Here is a 17,899-nt window from a genome sequence, read left to right as displayed (position 1 = left end):
AAGGACTGATGGCTCGAAACATACATTGATGTCTCTTCCTACTATGACAGCTAATGTCTTACTAGCCACCAGTATACACTCTCTCAGTAACAGTATAACCTGTAGACTTTGTTGTGCTTCTACTGTAGGCGTTGCACACGGAAAGTTTTTGGCCATTCCAAGGTAAGAATTTTAACCCCAGTATATTGAGGTATCAATATTTAATTGTTTCACCTGACACCCGAGTTCCCAAGGCTGGTATTTGGAAGGTTGTAAAGTGGTGACTGTAGTATGGAACTATATCCCATGTTTCCTGGAAGATAATGACATTGGCTATATCAATAAATACCCTCCTGCCTTCTTGGGCGATTTGCTCCCTACTTCCCCTATGTTTCACAACACTACTTTAAGGTGTTAATTCGTATAGTGTTAATTATCTGATCTTCCTGCGGGATGTTGGTGTTATTATTGGGGTTGCATTTGGTAAAATAGGGATATATACATGTCCTTCTCTGCAGGGATTTTTGAAGAACAGTTAGAGGGGGTAGATAAACAGTTTGAAATCTTGATAACATTATCCAACATTTTTTCCTGAGTTAAATTCAACACTGTGCTAGCTGATTCACTAGAGATGTTGTCAGTAGTCTTCAGTCAATGAATAAGGGACATATGGCAAATACGTCATGGTGTGTCTGTTCTTTTTTAATGCAGGGGATAAGTTTTAAATTGGATTTTAGAATTTGATGGTGGGAATGACGGGCATCAAGAGATAGGAGGCCACTTACATGTTATGTGGACCTAAGTGTCTACTTAACACTGTCAAAATTGTCCACTTCAGAGGATAAATGAGGTGCCCCAAGAATATCCGCATGAATTAAACTATAACACTTTCAAGCACCCCTCATCCAATGGGTGACCGTATTGGTTAAGGAAACCTCATTATCTCTAAGATGCAGTTGTAGGTTTAGAACCCCTATGATGTAAACTGTCCTAGTAGAAGATGGACTTCGGCTGCATGCGCCCTCCCGTAAACAACTTCTGAAACAAGTAGGTAGAAGTTCGTACTGGGTTGGGAAATTAGGAAATGGTGGGGACATATGATATGTAGGAATGCTAGGGTTATTATCTAAGAGGGTCTGGTGTAAGAGGTGGTGCCTCTAAACGACAAGATGAATTTGTGTCACTTAGTCGTGCTTCCTGGACAGATTCTGGATATCCATGTTGGTGGCCATTTATATGGATTAAAAGATTAATTCATAGGCCTTAGGCTATAGGGGATACAAACACTTAACTCCCTGAGCTGAATAAAAAATGTAGGGATCGATTTCCAGATTCATATCAGAGTGGTGCATGTTAGGTGGGGATTGAGCCATCATTGGGCATGATTAGACAAGGGACTAACTCCTCTATGTGCTGGAGGGAAGGTTTAAATTCAACCCTACAGCCCTTGGTCTCAACCTACCTGATGTAGTAGCTTGAGGACATGGCTGTCTGTGTGTATCGTAAAGGGTGCTCTGACAGCGAGCGCACCTTTTCTCTTAGGTCTGTAATATTAGCCCTCCTAGTGAGAATATTCCAAAGTTACAATAGTGAGCAACTAGATGCATCAGAACTCATTGACTGGTGTACTGGCTGGTCACCAGCTCTGCCCCACATCTGTTGAATCACAGGTAGCTAATGGAGCAAAGCGATTGGTGCAAAGTATTGTGGATTCTTGCAGAACATGCGGTTCTATTTGAGGTTGAAGTTGGGGAGCAATAGTTTCACTAGTCACGGGGTTTGTTTTTGGCACCCTTTTCTCAAATAGCGAAAGCACCTCTAGTTTCTTTTTAGTTGGATTTATTGAGTTGGGATTGTCAGGATGTAAAATTTTATCCACTCACTCAATAGGATTAGCACATTATCTTAAAGTTCTGTTTTTGGGGTTAATATATTTTAAATTGTAGGAGCAAAGTGTACTGTAGAATGGTTTGCAATAGGGCAAACATGAATGGCTTCAAAAGTGGGTAGGGTTGCCCCTAGGAACTTTTACCCCATTGTTTAGGGAGGAGCTAGTAGCCACACCCACCAACTAGCTGGTGCCAACAATAAATGTTGCACCCAAAGTCAGATCACTTTCTGGACATGTAGAAGATCAGCAAAGGACTGGACCAGCTTTCTGTGACCTGGGAGCGACCATAAAGGACAGGATCGCTGGCTCTTATATCCTGTAAAAAGATGTGGGCTCCAAGTTTCAGTTGGTTAACCTCCTCTGAGGCTACAGGGACATAGTAAACTGAAAGTAACCTTTTCTCTGTAGTGCCTAGCTGACCAGTAGCAACTGCACCTGGACTGGACTTTACCATTGCCCTTTGCTGGAGTGAGTCCTAACTTTTATGCCCTGCCCCCAAAGTCCTAGGAGCCTTAGAATTGACCCAAAGGAACTGCTCCAGAAACCCTTAATGGGTGGGGCTTCAAAGACTACGGGACTGATTTAGACTGCAGAGGGCAGTCTTTACTTCATCAGGGCAGTGGAGTAAAATATTACAGCACCCTCACAGTGTACGTGTCCTCCAAATCTAGATATGTCCACTGGCCCAGGGAACATCTTTTACACTGGCAGGACCTGGCAGAACCATTCATCAAACTTTTAACACGCTTTGTTATTTTCTATAACAAAATCCCAAAGCAGGATTTTTTAGAAAAAAAATACCCATTGACTTCTACATCATGAGAGTTGCATCATGGGAGTTGCCATGATCATAGACTATCACTGGTGCTTACTGCTTATTGGCACTATTTTCAACACTTAAGCTTTTAAAAGTAATAATTTCTGTTATCCCTATTGGATTCTTGTAATTTTCATGCCATTTTATTTATTAAATATTACTCTACTTTTCTAATTTAGTTTGAGATTTTTATTCTTTGGTGTTTTGTGTTTAGCATTACTTTAGTGCTGCGTACATACTTTAGGCATTGCCATAAATCTGCTCTGTGCCATAGTTACCAGGTGGTTGAGCTCAAGTTAATTTACTATCTTTACAGTTTATCCTGACATGTTACGGATGTTAATCCTTGTGGTGGGCTGCTGATTACCCCAAATATTAATCCACTTTCTTACACTCATGCAATGCAACACACAGCAAACAGGAGCATCATAAATATTTTCATCCCAAGCATGTAAATCCGTTGTAAATGTATGAAAGGTGTAGCAAAATTCGAAAGAATTTCACACAAAACTGTACCTTTTAAGCTAGCATATCCTGGCTTTGTGTCAAATCCTAACTCCAAATTCAACCAGATGCAAATGAAGCAAAAGCTGAATATCACCTAATATTCCATTGCATGATATGTGAAATTTCAGAGACATTACACACGTTATGTGCCTTACATTTTGCCAGTTGTCATTGCATTGATATTTGTATTGAAGCCTACAAACCTTACTACAAATCTCAAGTAATACACTGTAATAATGCAATGCTTATCATATTGCTAAACAAATATTTTTTTCTGGACCATGGTCTATAAAATCATTGGCATAGGAATTTAGTAAACATGACATTTCTCAATTTTATAACATTCTTTTATCACAGCATTGCATGTTTTCAGAGACCACTGAACCATGCGTTTGTTAGAAAATCTAAAATTAAGTACCAACACAATGATGAGCAAGAAAATAGTACACAACAGATTTGACTTTCTTGCATCTGGAGCCGGGACACAATCACATGAAGAGGCTGATTGGCTGTATATTACTTCTTTCAGTGGCTACGTACTACTCTTGGTGATCCCATGTGAGGAGACTGCTATGTTCTATCTACTTGGGCTATGCTAACCTCCTAAATTAGACATTGCAAACATTTTACAATCTCAGGTGATCCAACATTATTCACCTTCTTAGGAATTTCTCATTATGTAGTTGCACTCAGTTGTTGATCCGTTTTTTATACAATTGGTTAATTTAACATAGCTTTGTAGTCAGTCATATTATTATGTAATACTACTTGTGGTATGTCATAATTTTTTTAGGATACATTTCTATCTTCTACCAAGGTCTCAGTTATTGTCATAATGGTCTAAGTAAACAAACACCCTGCAATCAATTAGATAACTTAGAAAGTGAAATAATCTGATTAGATAGACTGTACTATCTCAAAATTTAAGGTACTTCCTGTTATCAATGTGAAACCTCTAAAAGACAGTAGGATCACTTAGATTGTCATTTGATACATAATTGTTTTCAGAATTAAACATACCTTCTTTCAAAACCTGCGTCCCAATTTCAGTCATGCTTTTAACACAAAATACATCTCGGATTTGTATCCCTCCACCACAGAGAATTTGGGGTTTATTTCGACGCACATCCTGCTGGTCTAGTAGTTGACTAACTTCACATTCTTTCCAAGCAGAGGTCTTCCATAAAAACCTGGGGAAGAAGCAAAGTATGTTTAATACTTAATGTACCTCACAGACTCTCCTCTTTATCTAATGGATTTGTTTTTCTTTGATTATGATGTAAGGTGGTGACATTTCTAAGCAATATCGTAAGACATTGAGACTAAAGAAAACAAATATATATTTTAAATAAACCAGTTCAATCGGGTAACATTTGCTTAATGCACATTATCTATTAGGGTTGAGTAGTACACTGTATATAAGCTTTCAATTTTGCATAACATGGTTGATTTTACCAAAACAATAGATAAAAACTATAACCATGCAGGGACAACAGCCTTACCTATTCCATGAACACATCAATTCACTGCAACTAAAATTTTAACTGTGTTTTTAAATTTAAATGTTGTGGAAAGAAAAGAAGTAATCTTTGTTAAGAATTCTGCCTTCACTAAAAGCTAACCTACAAAAGTCTGCAACTGTATACAGCCTGCTTTGTGACGGCGAATCTAATGTATCTGTTTGAACACGTAACACTTCCTGGACACATTTTCTTTTATGTTGAGCATTCCCTCAGTGTACTTTACAATAAGTAAATAAAGTTGATACAAACAGTGAATAAAATAACGGCATGTACAATACAGATAAGATACAGAACTATAAAAACAAGAAAGCAGACACATGCTAATACTTCACAGTGAAAAATAAATGAGCATTCTTGATGTCATAATGAAACAATTGTCTGCAAATCATGAAAATTTTCAGTTGGCTGCCTCAATTCCTTACGAGGTGATATCATGAGCGCATCTGATGCAAATTTATGCAGATGGATAAAGAGATTGCTTCCACCCACTACATCATGAATCATTTCTTCTTTTGTTGTGGACAGCTAATTCATATCACCATGCTTCCCTCTACATGAGAAGCATTGACAAATGGAAGGGCATTGTCTCCAGCATTTTGCAGAGGCAAGGACACATGTGGGTAACATTTTTGTCAGGAAAAGTTTGTGATCTTTCAAAGGTAGAACGTTTGCCATTTACTGGACATTTTGCACATTTCTAGCACAGAAAAGTGGGGAATTTGTGACCTTTCTTAACCATAGATTGACATTCACATGACTTTGTGAAATAAACATTCTGGAGGTCACAGACGCCACGTCACCCTGCAGTCCCATGTGTGTTACGTTTTCAAAAATGTCTGAGGCTGATAGCTTTCTTTGGGTGCCAAGTGACCCCAGTCTCAAATATTTCAATCATTACCAATGATCCTAATCTCCTAATCAAAAACATTTCCTTTGTGTAATTGGCACCTAATCAGAACCAGGAAGGTCTGGTACCTAAGACAATTACCATAGGATGTGTAGATCTTGAGAATATAAGATTGTGGTGGGTTTTGATAGAGCCTAGAGGTGATAACTGAATCCAAAAGTTAGCTGCGTAAGGGATGTCAACCATTAGATCTCCTCAAAAGGTACAAGAACCTTGAGTGAGCAATACATTTGAGTTATATACTTTATCTAATAATACTGACCTAAGACATGATTCTAGCCCATAGGTAATTTCTTAAGAACACTTATTTATTTATCCGTATGTATATAACGGCGCTAAGGAGAGCACATTCTAAGTGAGTGTGGGGTTCTGACAGAGGGTCTCTAGGGTTTCTTTATATTTATTAACTAAAACATTTGCTGATATTCCTAGCAGACCACCATCCATGTGATAACCTCCAATCAAAGTGAGTCACAATTTGCAATCTACCTCATTAGTGTTTATGAGGAATGTGACCTACTCCAATTGCTTATTTTGTGAATTGATCTGATTGTATATGGGTCGGTTCGCAAAATAATTTAGTAGCCGTAAAAGGTTGGTGGGTGAATTGCAACCACTTTTTTCAACCGAATTCATAGTACATAAGGCCCATAGTGTCTAATTGGGCACCAATAAAACTGCCGTACTCTTTCTTATGACAGACAGACATCTCCTGCCCATTCTTCACAGTTTTGAAGAAATCAAGAAAAAATCTTCCATTGCTGTTTACTACAACCAGTAATGGGACTTACATATGAACCTTTAAGATAATGAGAAGGGCATGATCCAGCTGTCTTTACCACTCTGTTTCACTTCCTCAAGGTATGGAAACATTCTGACATGCCTTGAGACAACAAAACTGACACCAGGAACAAAACGGTCTCTAGTTGGCAATGGTTTTCACCTTTGTCCACGTAGGGACCCTTATTCCTAGTCAGGGTAATAAGATACACTTCTAAAATAACCCCTACTCGCCACATTGGTAGCTTGGCATGAGCAGTTAGGCTTATCTCAGAGGCAGTGTGCAAAGCATTTGTGCACACATACAATAATACAGTGAAAACACTACAAATGGGCACCACACCACTTTAGACAAATAAGTAATCTTTATCTAAACCAAACAAGACTAACATGACCAAACTCCAACATACAATATTCAAAATATGACTCTTAGAAGGTAAAAACAGTTCTGTCCACAGCAAACTATAGATGCAACACTTTCAACACAAAGTACCTTGGATGCATCACAACCATAAACAAAAACAGCAGCAGGGAAGGTGATGCATTGGTTCCTTATGCCAAGGGAAGGTGATGTGTCAGTTCCTTAGTCCAGGGGAGGTGATGCGTCGGTTCCTTACTACCACGCAGTGGAGGGGATGTGTTGGCTCCTTACTGAAGAGGAGGTGATGCATCAGTTTCTTACTGTGTGGGGAGGTGATGCATCCATTTCTTACTGCTGCCCCAGCTTTGTTGTAGACTTGGCGCCCCAGTACGATGCGTGGGGATTTGAAGATGGGTCAATTCCCAATGCGGCAGCGGCGATGCATTGATCTTTCCAGCCCCGGTCCCACGATGCATTGGTTCCAGACTTCAGAGATTGGTGCACGGGATTTAGCGTGCAGTGATTTCTCCAGCCACGGGCAGGCCCTGCATCAGTTTCTTAAGCGGCACAGCGGTAATGCTTCAGAAACAGGTGCAGATGTGTCACGCTTCTTAAATTACATCTTTTTTTCAGCTCCCAGCAGCAGGAACACCCTGCAGAGGCCCACCACAGGAACAGACACCTCTTGGCAGGTCAGAACATCCAGCAAGGAATTTCAGTGGAGATGGTGGTGAAGACTTTGTGTCCCTGAGACTTCAGAGCAGGAGGTAAGCTCCAGGTACCCTCCTGTCAGGTCAGGGATGACTTTGTGATACTGACACTCCAGCCCAGCGTCTGTACCCTGACGCTGGACAGGAGATAAGCTGGGCTCTCCCACACCCTGTTCTCCTCCCTGGGGCTCTGTACCCTCCCACCTAGAGTGGTATCTCCAGACGCCAGAATTGTCAGGGACCCCACAACCTGTCCTCCTTTCCTTTCTAGGGCTCTGCACCCTTCCACCTGGAGCTGTAGCTCCAGACTCCAGAATTGTCAGGGCACCTATAGCAGGTGTCCTCCACAATTTGCCCAACAGTTCAGGTGTGCTATTGTGAAACTGGTATCACAGCCTAGGGTCTGTACCCTTAGGATAGGCAGGGGTCAGGGGTGAGGCTGCCCTCTACCTGCCCTCCTACTGGGGCCCAGCACCCTTCCACCTGCAGCAGTGACACCAGAAGAAAAACCAGCATGGGCACTGTTAGCAGTCATCCCTCCCTCTAGGTCTGGGGGGACACCGTGAACCTAGCCCTCCAATCCAGGGTCTGCACCCTTAGACTGGACCTGTGCCTGGCATCCCAGGACTTTCAGGGGTGTCCTCCAACTCCCCTCAAGGGAAACACACTCCTCAGTAGTTGTACAAGAGTCTGCCTGGCGCAGGTCTCCAGCTTCCTGTCCACCTGACAGAGTATGAAGACCCCCCTGGCCAGAAGTGGTCTCAGCAGGGTCAGTCCTGGAGTGCTCTGACATCAGAGCTGGCAACCCCCGACCCAGTTCTTCCACTGGAGACTGCGTTCCTCTCACTCCTCTCTCTGAACTCATGCACTGGAGAGGTGCTGCCACACACCAGAACTGGTGGTATGCTTGTTATAGCAGCCCCCCCAGCTCACCTGATACCTTGGGATTTCCCTCAGGGGATGGCCTCCTATTACAGACCAGACCCCCTCCTGGTGTTTCCTCATGGAGCCAACCCAGCCTTGAGACTGCGTTTCGGGCACCTCTGGACACAGCCCACCTCTTCTCGTCTGAGAGAGGACATAGGACCCTACACCCCTCCCACTACCCTGGGTCCTATCTGGGCTACCACAATCCTCCCCAACCATACTTGGTTGGGGAAACCCTGTGTCACCTCCTTTAGGATCCCCCCAGATGCTTCTTCAGACCCTGTGGAAACTTCCTAAAGGTCTGCCTCCTGTGCAAGCTCCCTGGGGTCAGTGAACTCACACTCCACCACGTGTTGGCATAGCTCTAGAAAACAGGGATTTAAAATTTGCTCTCAAACAATTGTATCACACAGCCCCACATAGGTGTTAACCAAGCTACTCTTTGCCTCACCATCCAGTGCCTCACAGAAGTACCCCATCACTCTCCTGAGACTGGCAAGACAGTGTTGGACTGTCCCTGTCATCCAACCCACACTCTTCTGGGCAGTTTCCACACTCACATACCAGGACTAATACCATGAGGGAACCCCTCCCCCTGTACCTCTTATCTAGAGTCAGTAGAGTGTCCCTCCCACCACAAGGAATATGATCCACTGTACCAGTTCCCCAATCCACTTCAGGGACACTGCGCACCACTGGAGCTACCTCATAACCCTGAAACCCCGGGTGTATGTGAACCCCCTCCTCCACATCAGGTGCCACATCTCTGGGAGATTGTACTTTTCCCTCAGCACTAAATAACGCCTTTTTGCTGGCTCCATCTGAGCTGGACTCCATCTTTAGCCCAGCCAAGTTCAGTTCTTGAGCTAAAAATTTCCTTTTCTTCGGCTAAGGCCCTCTTGGTCTCAGCCCTCTTGAGTTCCTGGTTGAACTCTCTCAGCCTCTGCTGAACAGCTTGAAGCCACTCATTTTTCTCTGTTTCTCCCTCACTGTCAGAGAAGTCCTCCTCCTCAGAATCACCTGGTAGTGTTGCTTCCCAAAGTGAAACCTCATAAGAATACAGGCATGCCTTCAAGGTCCATCCTTGTGGATCCTCTCTCCACAGGCAGCCCCCTCTCCTTGCAAAAGGCTTTAATCTCCTTTATCATGTAGAAGGGCAGGTGACAAAAGTTGATTTCCATTTTGTCAAGACTTAACAGGTGCAACAACTAAACAAAGTCTCAGTATCAAAAATACTTCCAGGAGGACACCAGAAAACAGAAAAAAACAGTATGTGGTTGCGTAATGGTCTGCACTTCATTAGCAGTGTACACCAAGCACTGTAAGTTAGGCACAAATGCAAGTCCTAATTCTCACCGCTGACCACCAATGTTAGAAATAGGGGTCTCTATTTGGAAATGGTTTGCACCTTTGTCCAAGTAGGGACCCTTCTGCCTAGTCAGGGTAAGGGTGATACACTTCTAAAATAACCCCTGCTTGGTAGCTAGGAATGAGCAGACAGGCTTATTTCAGAGGCAGTGTATAAAGCATTTGTGCACACATACAGTAATACTGTGAAAACACTGCAAATGGGCACCACACCAGTTTAGAAAACTAAGTAATCTTTATCTAAAGCAAACAAGACCAAAACAACAAAAACCCAACATACAATAATCAAAATATGACTCTTAGAAGGTAAAAACAGTTCTGTCAATAGCACAACTATAGATGCGACACTTTCAACACAAAGTATATTGGATGTGTCACAATCATAAACAAAAACAACCTCTGGGAAGGTGATGTGCCGGTTCCCTACACCCAGGCAAGGTGATCCATTGGTTTCTTACTCTAGGGGAGGGGATACATTAGTTCCTTACAGCCACGCAGGGGAGGGGATGTGTCAGTTCCTTACTGAAGACAAGGTTATGTGTTGGTTTTTTACTGTGCTGGGAGATGATGTGTTGGTTTCTTACTGCAGCCCCAGCATTGTTGTAGACTTACCTTCCCGGTACGATGCATGGGGATTCGGGGATACATCACTTCTCGATGCGGCATTGGCACTGCGTTGATCTTTCCCACAATGTGTTGATTCTTGCAGTCGCACAGCAGGGCCTGCATCGGAATCAGTGCAGTGATATCAGACTTAGATTGGTGCACGGGATTCAGTGTGCGGCGATTTCTCCAGCCACAGACAGGCACTGCATCGGTTTCTTCAGCAGCAGAATGAATATGCGTCAGAAACAGGTGTGAATGTGTCACACTTCTTTAGTTGCAAATCTTTTTCAGCTCCCAACAGCAGGAACAACCTCCAGAGGCCCAACACAAGGACAGGTACCTCTTGGCAGGTCAGAACTCCCAGCAAGTAAGTTCATGGGGGCTGGTGGTGACGTCTTTGTGTCTTTGAGACTTCAGAACAGGAGGCAAGCTCTACTTCAAGCCCTTGGAGGTCTTCTTCAAGGAGGATACATAGCACACAGCAAAGTCTTTAACATCTCCTTGGTAGAAACAGCCACTGTAAGCCAACCCCAGACAGCACACAGCAAAGGGGCAGACTTCTTCAGTTTTCCCAGCTCTTTTATTTAGCAGAGATTCCTCTTGAGTCTGGGGTCTGGGCCGCAATATTTGTATTCCATTTCTCTTTGTTCTTTGGTGGCAGAGTGGCTCTGTGCTCAGTCAAAACCAGTTATGTCTCTTCTGGTCCAGCTTCCCGGCAGGAGGTGGAGACACGGTGTGTAAGGCAGACCAGGCCTATTCAGGTACAAGGAAATCTCCTCCCTCTATTCTAAATGCAGTCCAGGTCTGTTCAGCCCAGCCCTGATTCAGTCAGGAAAGGCAGGACACACATCAACACCCCTCCCAGTGACTGTCTGAGAGAATGCATATCAACTGGCCCTGTCAGTTCAAAGCCAAACAGTCAATCCACAAACCTGCAGTGGCACCCAGGAAGGATAAGCAAGAAAATATCCACTTTCTAAACGTTGTATTTTCAAACACGCTTCTTCCTGCTTTGTCCCAATGGGAAGTTTACTTTATATAAGATGCTATAAATAAACTCCAATTCTATCCTATGGGACAGAGAGCCTTTCCATAGTGATAAAAGAATTACACTGTAGTTCACTATCAGGACATGTCACACACACCAGGACATGTCCTACCTTTCACAGCACTGCACCTGGCCCACAGGGGTACCTTGGGCCTACCATAGGGGTATTTCATTTTAAATAAAAGAGAAGGTTAGGGCCTGGAAAGTGGGTGCACTTGCTAGGTCGACATGGCAGTAGGGACTGCACGCAGACACTGCAGTGGCAGGTCTGAGAACCTTTTGCATGTCTGCTTGTGTGGGTGGCACAATCAGTGCTGCAGGCCCACTAGAAGCAGTTGATTTACAAGCCCTTGGCACACATGGTGCACTGTACTGTGGACTTAGTAGTAAATCAAATAAGCCAATCAGGGAAACACTAATCCATGATAACAATTTACATACAGAGCATATGCACTTTTGAACTGATCAGCAGTGATAAAGTGACTAGAGTCCTAAAACCAACAAAAACTGGGTCAAAAACAGGAGGCCAAAAAGCAAAAAGTCTGGGGATAAACCCACTGGAAAAGAGAGATCTAACAGACATCTTTTGCCCTTTCTTTTCGGTTTTGAAGAAATCAAAATCTCACACAGGACAAAACCTTCCATTGCTGTTTACCACAACCTCTAATGTTATCTACATATGAACCTTTATGATAATGAGAAGGTCATGATCAGCAGTCTTTACCACTCAGTTTCACTTCCACCAAAGCATGGACACATTCTGACATGCCTATAGGTAACAAAACTGACACCATGCCCAGGAACAATACTGTTGATGACATAATCAACATACTATCTTCCACCCACAGCTATTCTCAATCCCTGACTGCTGCTTATGGCACAGTCTTCAACCAACATAGTAACAGCACTATAACATATACTTGACTGATTTAAGAGGCCCACATTTACATGCCTACCTCCCACCCTCAGTGTACAAACCACAGTTCAACAATACAGCCTGCATCTGTGGACTCACCACCACTTCTAGACAGTTCACCCCACTGCCTCCTTTAAAGCATGGATCCTCAAAAAAAAATGACCATCTAGACAGATGCTACTCCTAAATGTCATCACAGACACGTGCTGTTATACTAAATACAAATCTTTCATCTACTCATCTAAATGAACATGTTTCATCTACTCCTGTAAATTAATGTGAACTTCAAACTGGATTGACCCAACAAATCATGTTGTTTAGATTCTTCTACTATACACACTTTAACTTTGAAACTGCTCTTCTGACTCCCCTCCACTGCTCACTCAACACACCCATTCCTGAGCATACTGACACATACCCAACCCATAACTCCACTAAACACGCTAACACACTAAAACTCTAACACACCCTTAGCCCCTAGTTATCCTACAGCCTCAGATACTATAGCTCACTATTGTTAGAATGTAATGGTCCAAGCAGAACTAGAGATTAATTCACCAAAGTAGCCCCTGGTGAATCACCTCATCCTACACTAGTGAGCTGAAACTAGCAGTAAGTAATCATATTCAATCTGTCCTCTTAACCCCTTCAGCGCGGCGCGGATTACCGCGCTGTGCTGAAGGGTTCGTGCGTGGGCGGGGCCGTGACGGAGCGGTTCCGTCATGCGCGTCGGTCGCGCTGTGCGGATGACGGAACCGCTCCATCACACGCATGCAAGGGGTTAAACTGTAGGTACAATGTTTTGCATGTTGCAGTCTATCAGCTCTCATAAAAAATCATGACCTTGATTCTCTCTCACTGACAGAAATGATCAGCCCATCCTCCATGTCACTACTTGGTGTCTTAACACCAGTTTTCATCATTCTCCACCTCAACAGAGGAGGCAAATCAAGTGGGAGTATGCACTTAAACACAAGCAGTCCTTTAAGTGCAATCTGATCATTGCCTTGAACTCCTCCAGTGCCTCGCCAGGGAGGTTACTAGCACAATTCCTAAATTTGTGAAGCTCAACATGAGATACAGTCCCATCTCATGGTGAGATGAACTTTGCTAATTAATTTTTTTATTAAAGTTATGGATCAACTAATCTCCTCCTGAGATCAGAATTTTCTAGGAGAATCAAACACCACATGATCTTTGCTAAGAAAGAGCACCTAAAAATATTAAACCCTCTTCTAGTAAATTGGTTAGATCACTTACTAATTCCCTGCAACATATTTACTCAAAATATTTTTTGCGTGATACACCAAAATCCATACTGGTAAGCAATATGGACTTTACGTACATCAACAAAAAGGCCATAGACTCTTTGATTCACTTGGTTAAAGTAGCAACAAAACATAGTGCTCACTATTTGAAGCTAATAGAGCACTGTGAGAAAGAGATCTCCACCATCATGAGCAACCTAGTCTCCATCTCCTCTAAAATGAAAAGTTCAAATAAATCCTCACACTGGTAGAAAGACAACTTAATTAAAATGGGAAAGCATTCACAGCATCTAAAATTAGATGCAGAAACGTTCCCACATCCATGCCCCTCCATAAATTCAAAACTGCTAACAGGAGTAATTTGGTGCAATGGTCCCAGGGCAATCAAAAGTTACTCGGTTTATTTGTATTAATGGAGGCTGTTTACTTCTGATGTTCAGGGACCAAAATACAGTAGACCCTCAAACAGGGAACCAAGCACTCTTTTTACCATTTAACTCTCATGATAGAGGGGTTAGAGCAGTCCAGGGCTGACTTAATGGAGTGCCATGGACTAGAAACTCAGAGCTCAGCAGTGTGCACTCAACAAATTCATTTTCAACAAGTGCTTTTAATATCAAAAGTTAAATGTTGTTTAATGTACACATTTCTAAGTACTACACCTATAGCCCCTCTTTCAGGAGATTTGCAGAATGACCAGGGTGCAAACTTCGTACCCTAAAGAATTATCACAGGAGGGAACAAAGATGGCAGGCTGATACCTGTCACTGATCGTGCGCTCACTCTCCATGCTCCCTGGCCGCCATCGTCCACAATACCGGCTAGCAATCTTCTTACAGATTCTGGCATCTGAGTTAGTATTCATGCTAACTGGCTGAGAGAGATTTTGTAATCCATATGAGAACAAGCATAGAGTAAATGTGGCAGCTCTCTAGCTCTGCAGCTGGAGTCTGTATGGTCTCCAAAGAATTATTATCTGGCTGCATAGGATATCAGTGCTGTATCTCTTACCCCGCATCTTTAATCTCACCCCTCACAGAATGGCTCCACAGCACGCCAGGTTTCCCCACGCTGGGCAGGAGACTGACAATGCTGCAAAGGGGAGCAGAAATACAGGAGCAACATAAGATGGAGGAGAGCGAGGGTAGCTATCAGGCAACAGCTTCTGACCTGGCTGTATCACAGGTCGGTTGTCCCATACTGAAGTTACTCAAATCTGGTGCTGTGAAAAACTATATCAAAAGCAAACACTAGCAGCTCCCAAACAGCATTCAGCCTTTGGCGAAGAGGCATTGTTAGCAGAGGTCCCAATGGAAACAGCTACAACCAGAGGAAGCTCCATGGCAGCCCCCTCTTCTCCTGCTTTGGTCGCAGACGGTGGCAACTTAGTTGCAGATCACTCTGATTTACTCAATTTGTAACAAAGTATCAATTCTGGGCCTCAATGTTTTAGTGAGCCACACACTTTTCTCCCCCATGGAAAAGACAAAGAACAGCTCTCCCGGCAGATACTCAGGCTTCGTAAGGGGAAACTAAAACAGTGGGACTGCTGTAGATACTTTGGGAGTACAGGAGGGCGCAGTTGAGGGTTCAATACGGGCTGCTAATTGGGATATGAGAGCTAGTCCTCTAGAACCCAACATCACATCATACAGGAGATTCTGATTTACCACTAAATCATATGCTTGGTATTTAGCCCCCTGGTTTCTCCAATGCATCTGATCACCTCCATGATTACAACATTGGAAAAAATCCTGTTGGATCAATGTCAGTATCTCAAGAATCAGGCATGGCTATAGTACATGGTCGGGGGGAGACAGCCCACTCAGAATGGCCAGGGTAATACAAAGAGGAAGCTATTGGAGCCGTTCAGATCTGTTCAATCTGGCAAGTCTCTAAATCTACAGCAGGCAAGCACGGCTGGTGAGTCTGGTGCTAGCAGTAGCCCACTACGGAAGTGGGTTATGGCAAAGGGAGAGATGACAGCCCTTATCTCCCGTCTGTCGGCAGTCCATTCTAGGACAAACGAGGATAAACAGTCTGTAGAGAAACAGTCCCCTCTTAACCGTTCTACTCTTGAGCTCAGCTCAACCCTGACCCATCTTGCAGCACACCCTCTGGTCTTTCTACACCATTGGTATCCTAGGAAGTTTCCACAGAAGAACATTTTCAAGAACCATCTCTGCTGGCAATTTTGCATATACTTTAGGCTCAGCAGTCTCAGGCACAATCGCATTATACCCAGTCATGGGTGGATATTATGAAAATGCAGCAATGATTACTCAAATTGTCTGGAAAATGTGCTAGTCTCACCACAGAGTTTGTGGAGCTGCAACAGCAAGTTGCCAATGTTGAGGAGATGGAACAGCTACTTTTAAATACATTGGGAACCACGGGGCATATTAACAAGCCTATTATCGCTGCTTTAACGGCCTTTTTTGGCCGAAAAGTGGCGATAATGGCATTGCAGTATTAGCAAGGACACGCTAGCGCGTGCTTCCTTGTCTTAGCACCGGTTTTCCTTACGCCTTGCATCGCATCTCTAATAAAATGCAAAGTAGGCGTTCCCTAGCAAAACAATATTACAAATATCGCTATCTGTCCTTCGCGGTATTTACAAGCCCGCCCAGGACACATATAGCGATATTAAAAGCCGCGCTAACCGTGGTTATCGCCGGTATTTTACATCTGTGAAAATACTGACTTGACTATCTATGGGAGGTGGATTGTATGGCTAAATCCACATCTCCCTATCACTAAGGATTCCCCTATCAATGCAGGTTTATTGCTGGATTCACAGCGATAAACCTGCATTTCGTCACTATCGCCGGATGTTTCATCGCCACGGAGATAGGCGTTGTAAATAACGTGATATCTCGGCGATCAAATCCGGCAACTGCTGGCGTTAAATAAAATCGCGCCAAGCGCGCTCAACGGTATTAATCGCTGATCGTTGATGATATGCCCCTAAGATAGCTAGTTGGAGTACCTGCCATGTGCCCCGCTGTACAGGAATTCTGGGCTGGAGCAATCAAGTTAATATCATCTGGCTTAGACTTACAAATGTCATTATCTCCTAAAGAGATGCTGATAGGAGTTTAATTTAAGTATGATGAGGGGTATCAAGAGATTTATGTCAATAATGATAGTCTGTGCTCGGCTGTGTTTTGCCAGGTCATGGGTTTCTGCCACTCCCGCAAAGGTAGTCGAAAGGTGGGCTTCCATATGACAAAATTATGAGTCTGAACTGGGCTTGGCCAAAGCTATAATTATGCTTTTTTCTGTCATTTTCATGGTGTAGACTATATTTTAAATCTTGTAGGTTGCATTATTTTTCTTTATTTTTCTTTATTGTCTTTTCCTTTTCTCTATATGTTTGGAAATCTGAATATGTTGAATATTATTTATGGAACATATCTGACTTTAAATAATACATTTAAAAAAAAAAATCACAGGGTAACCAAAACCCTTTAATATTCTTACTATATGCATGGTGCCATGTGACTATTTACATACCAGCACACTCTAACCCAGAAAACCTGCTATAAACCCGTACCATACCAACTACATAGATTGTACCAAAAATTAATCTAGACCTAACCTGTTAATTAGAAAAACTATATGTTGGTGCAACACGTAAAAAGGAACTATTGACCCCATATCCTTCTGGTAATGCTTCTGTATTTATAACCTCCAGCACTAGGAAAAGCAAGGGAAATTACTGAACTATGACGAAGGAGTCACAAGCACAAAACTTAAAATATATATTACTGGCATTGAGCACTCACATTATTTCTAAACAAGTTCACAGACACTGAGATCCCACTCCTCCAATAGAACTGCCATGGCCTACAAGCTATCATTGTGAAATCATTATACACCTAGGTTAGGCTTCAATAGCAAAACATGTTCCACATATTCTAGGTGTAGTTCTTTACATTTTCATCTGTACTAACAACTTTGTTGAAACTTCACATCCTGTTTTTAATAGAAGGAATACATCCAATGCTTTTGATATCTATTGCTTTGTCTAGTTATTTACACCTTGTTTGGAAGGGAAACTTGATTTTGAGTAATCTGCAAAGTTATGAAATGCATGAAAAAATATACAAACACATTCTATCTTTCTTTATCCCACTGGGGATGTTGATGACAGTAGAGCCGGGAGTGTAGTGTGGAAATCTAATAACATTTTATGCTTAAAGTGCACTTTTCTATTGAAGAATCTTTCCTTTGTATGAATGTATCTGCTTCAATAATGTTTCTCTTGTAACCTGCAGACAGACTGATG

The 17,899-nt window shown here is 42.8% G+C and overlaps 1 protein-coding gene across 1 annotated transcript in view; it reads right to left on the bottom strand.

Annotated features, from left to right (window-relative positions):
* The window catches only part of THSD7B (thrombospondin type 1 domain containing 7B), a 2,208,177-nt gene that overhangs the window by 1,179,732 nt on the left and 1,010,546 nt on the right, over nucleotides 1-17,899 (bottom strand). The window contains exon 6 of the mRNA XM_085647534.1: nucleotides 4,215-4,384. Within this exon, the coding sequence (XP_085503660.1) occupies nucleotides 4,215-4,384 (170 nt within the window). The remainder of the gene's footprint in view (nucleotides 1-4,214; nucleotides 4,385-17,899) is intronic.

The sequence above is a fragment of the Triturus cristatus genome, chromosome 3_2 (assembly GCF_964204655.1).
Source record: "Triturus cristatus chromosome 3_2, aTriCri1.1, whole genome shotgun sequence".
Classification (NCBI taxonomy): domain Eukaryota; kingdom Metazoa; phylum Chordata; class Amphibia; order Caudata; family Salamandridae; genus Triturus; species Triturus cristatus.
This window is presented reverse-complemented; position numbering and strand designations above follow the sequence as displayed.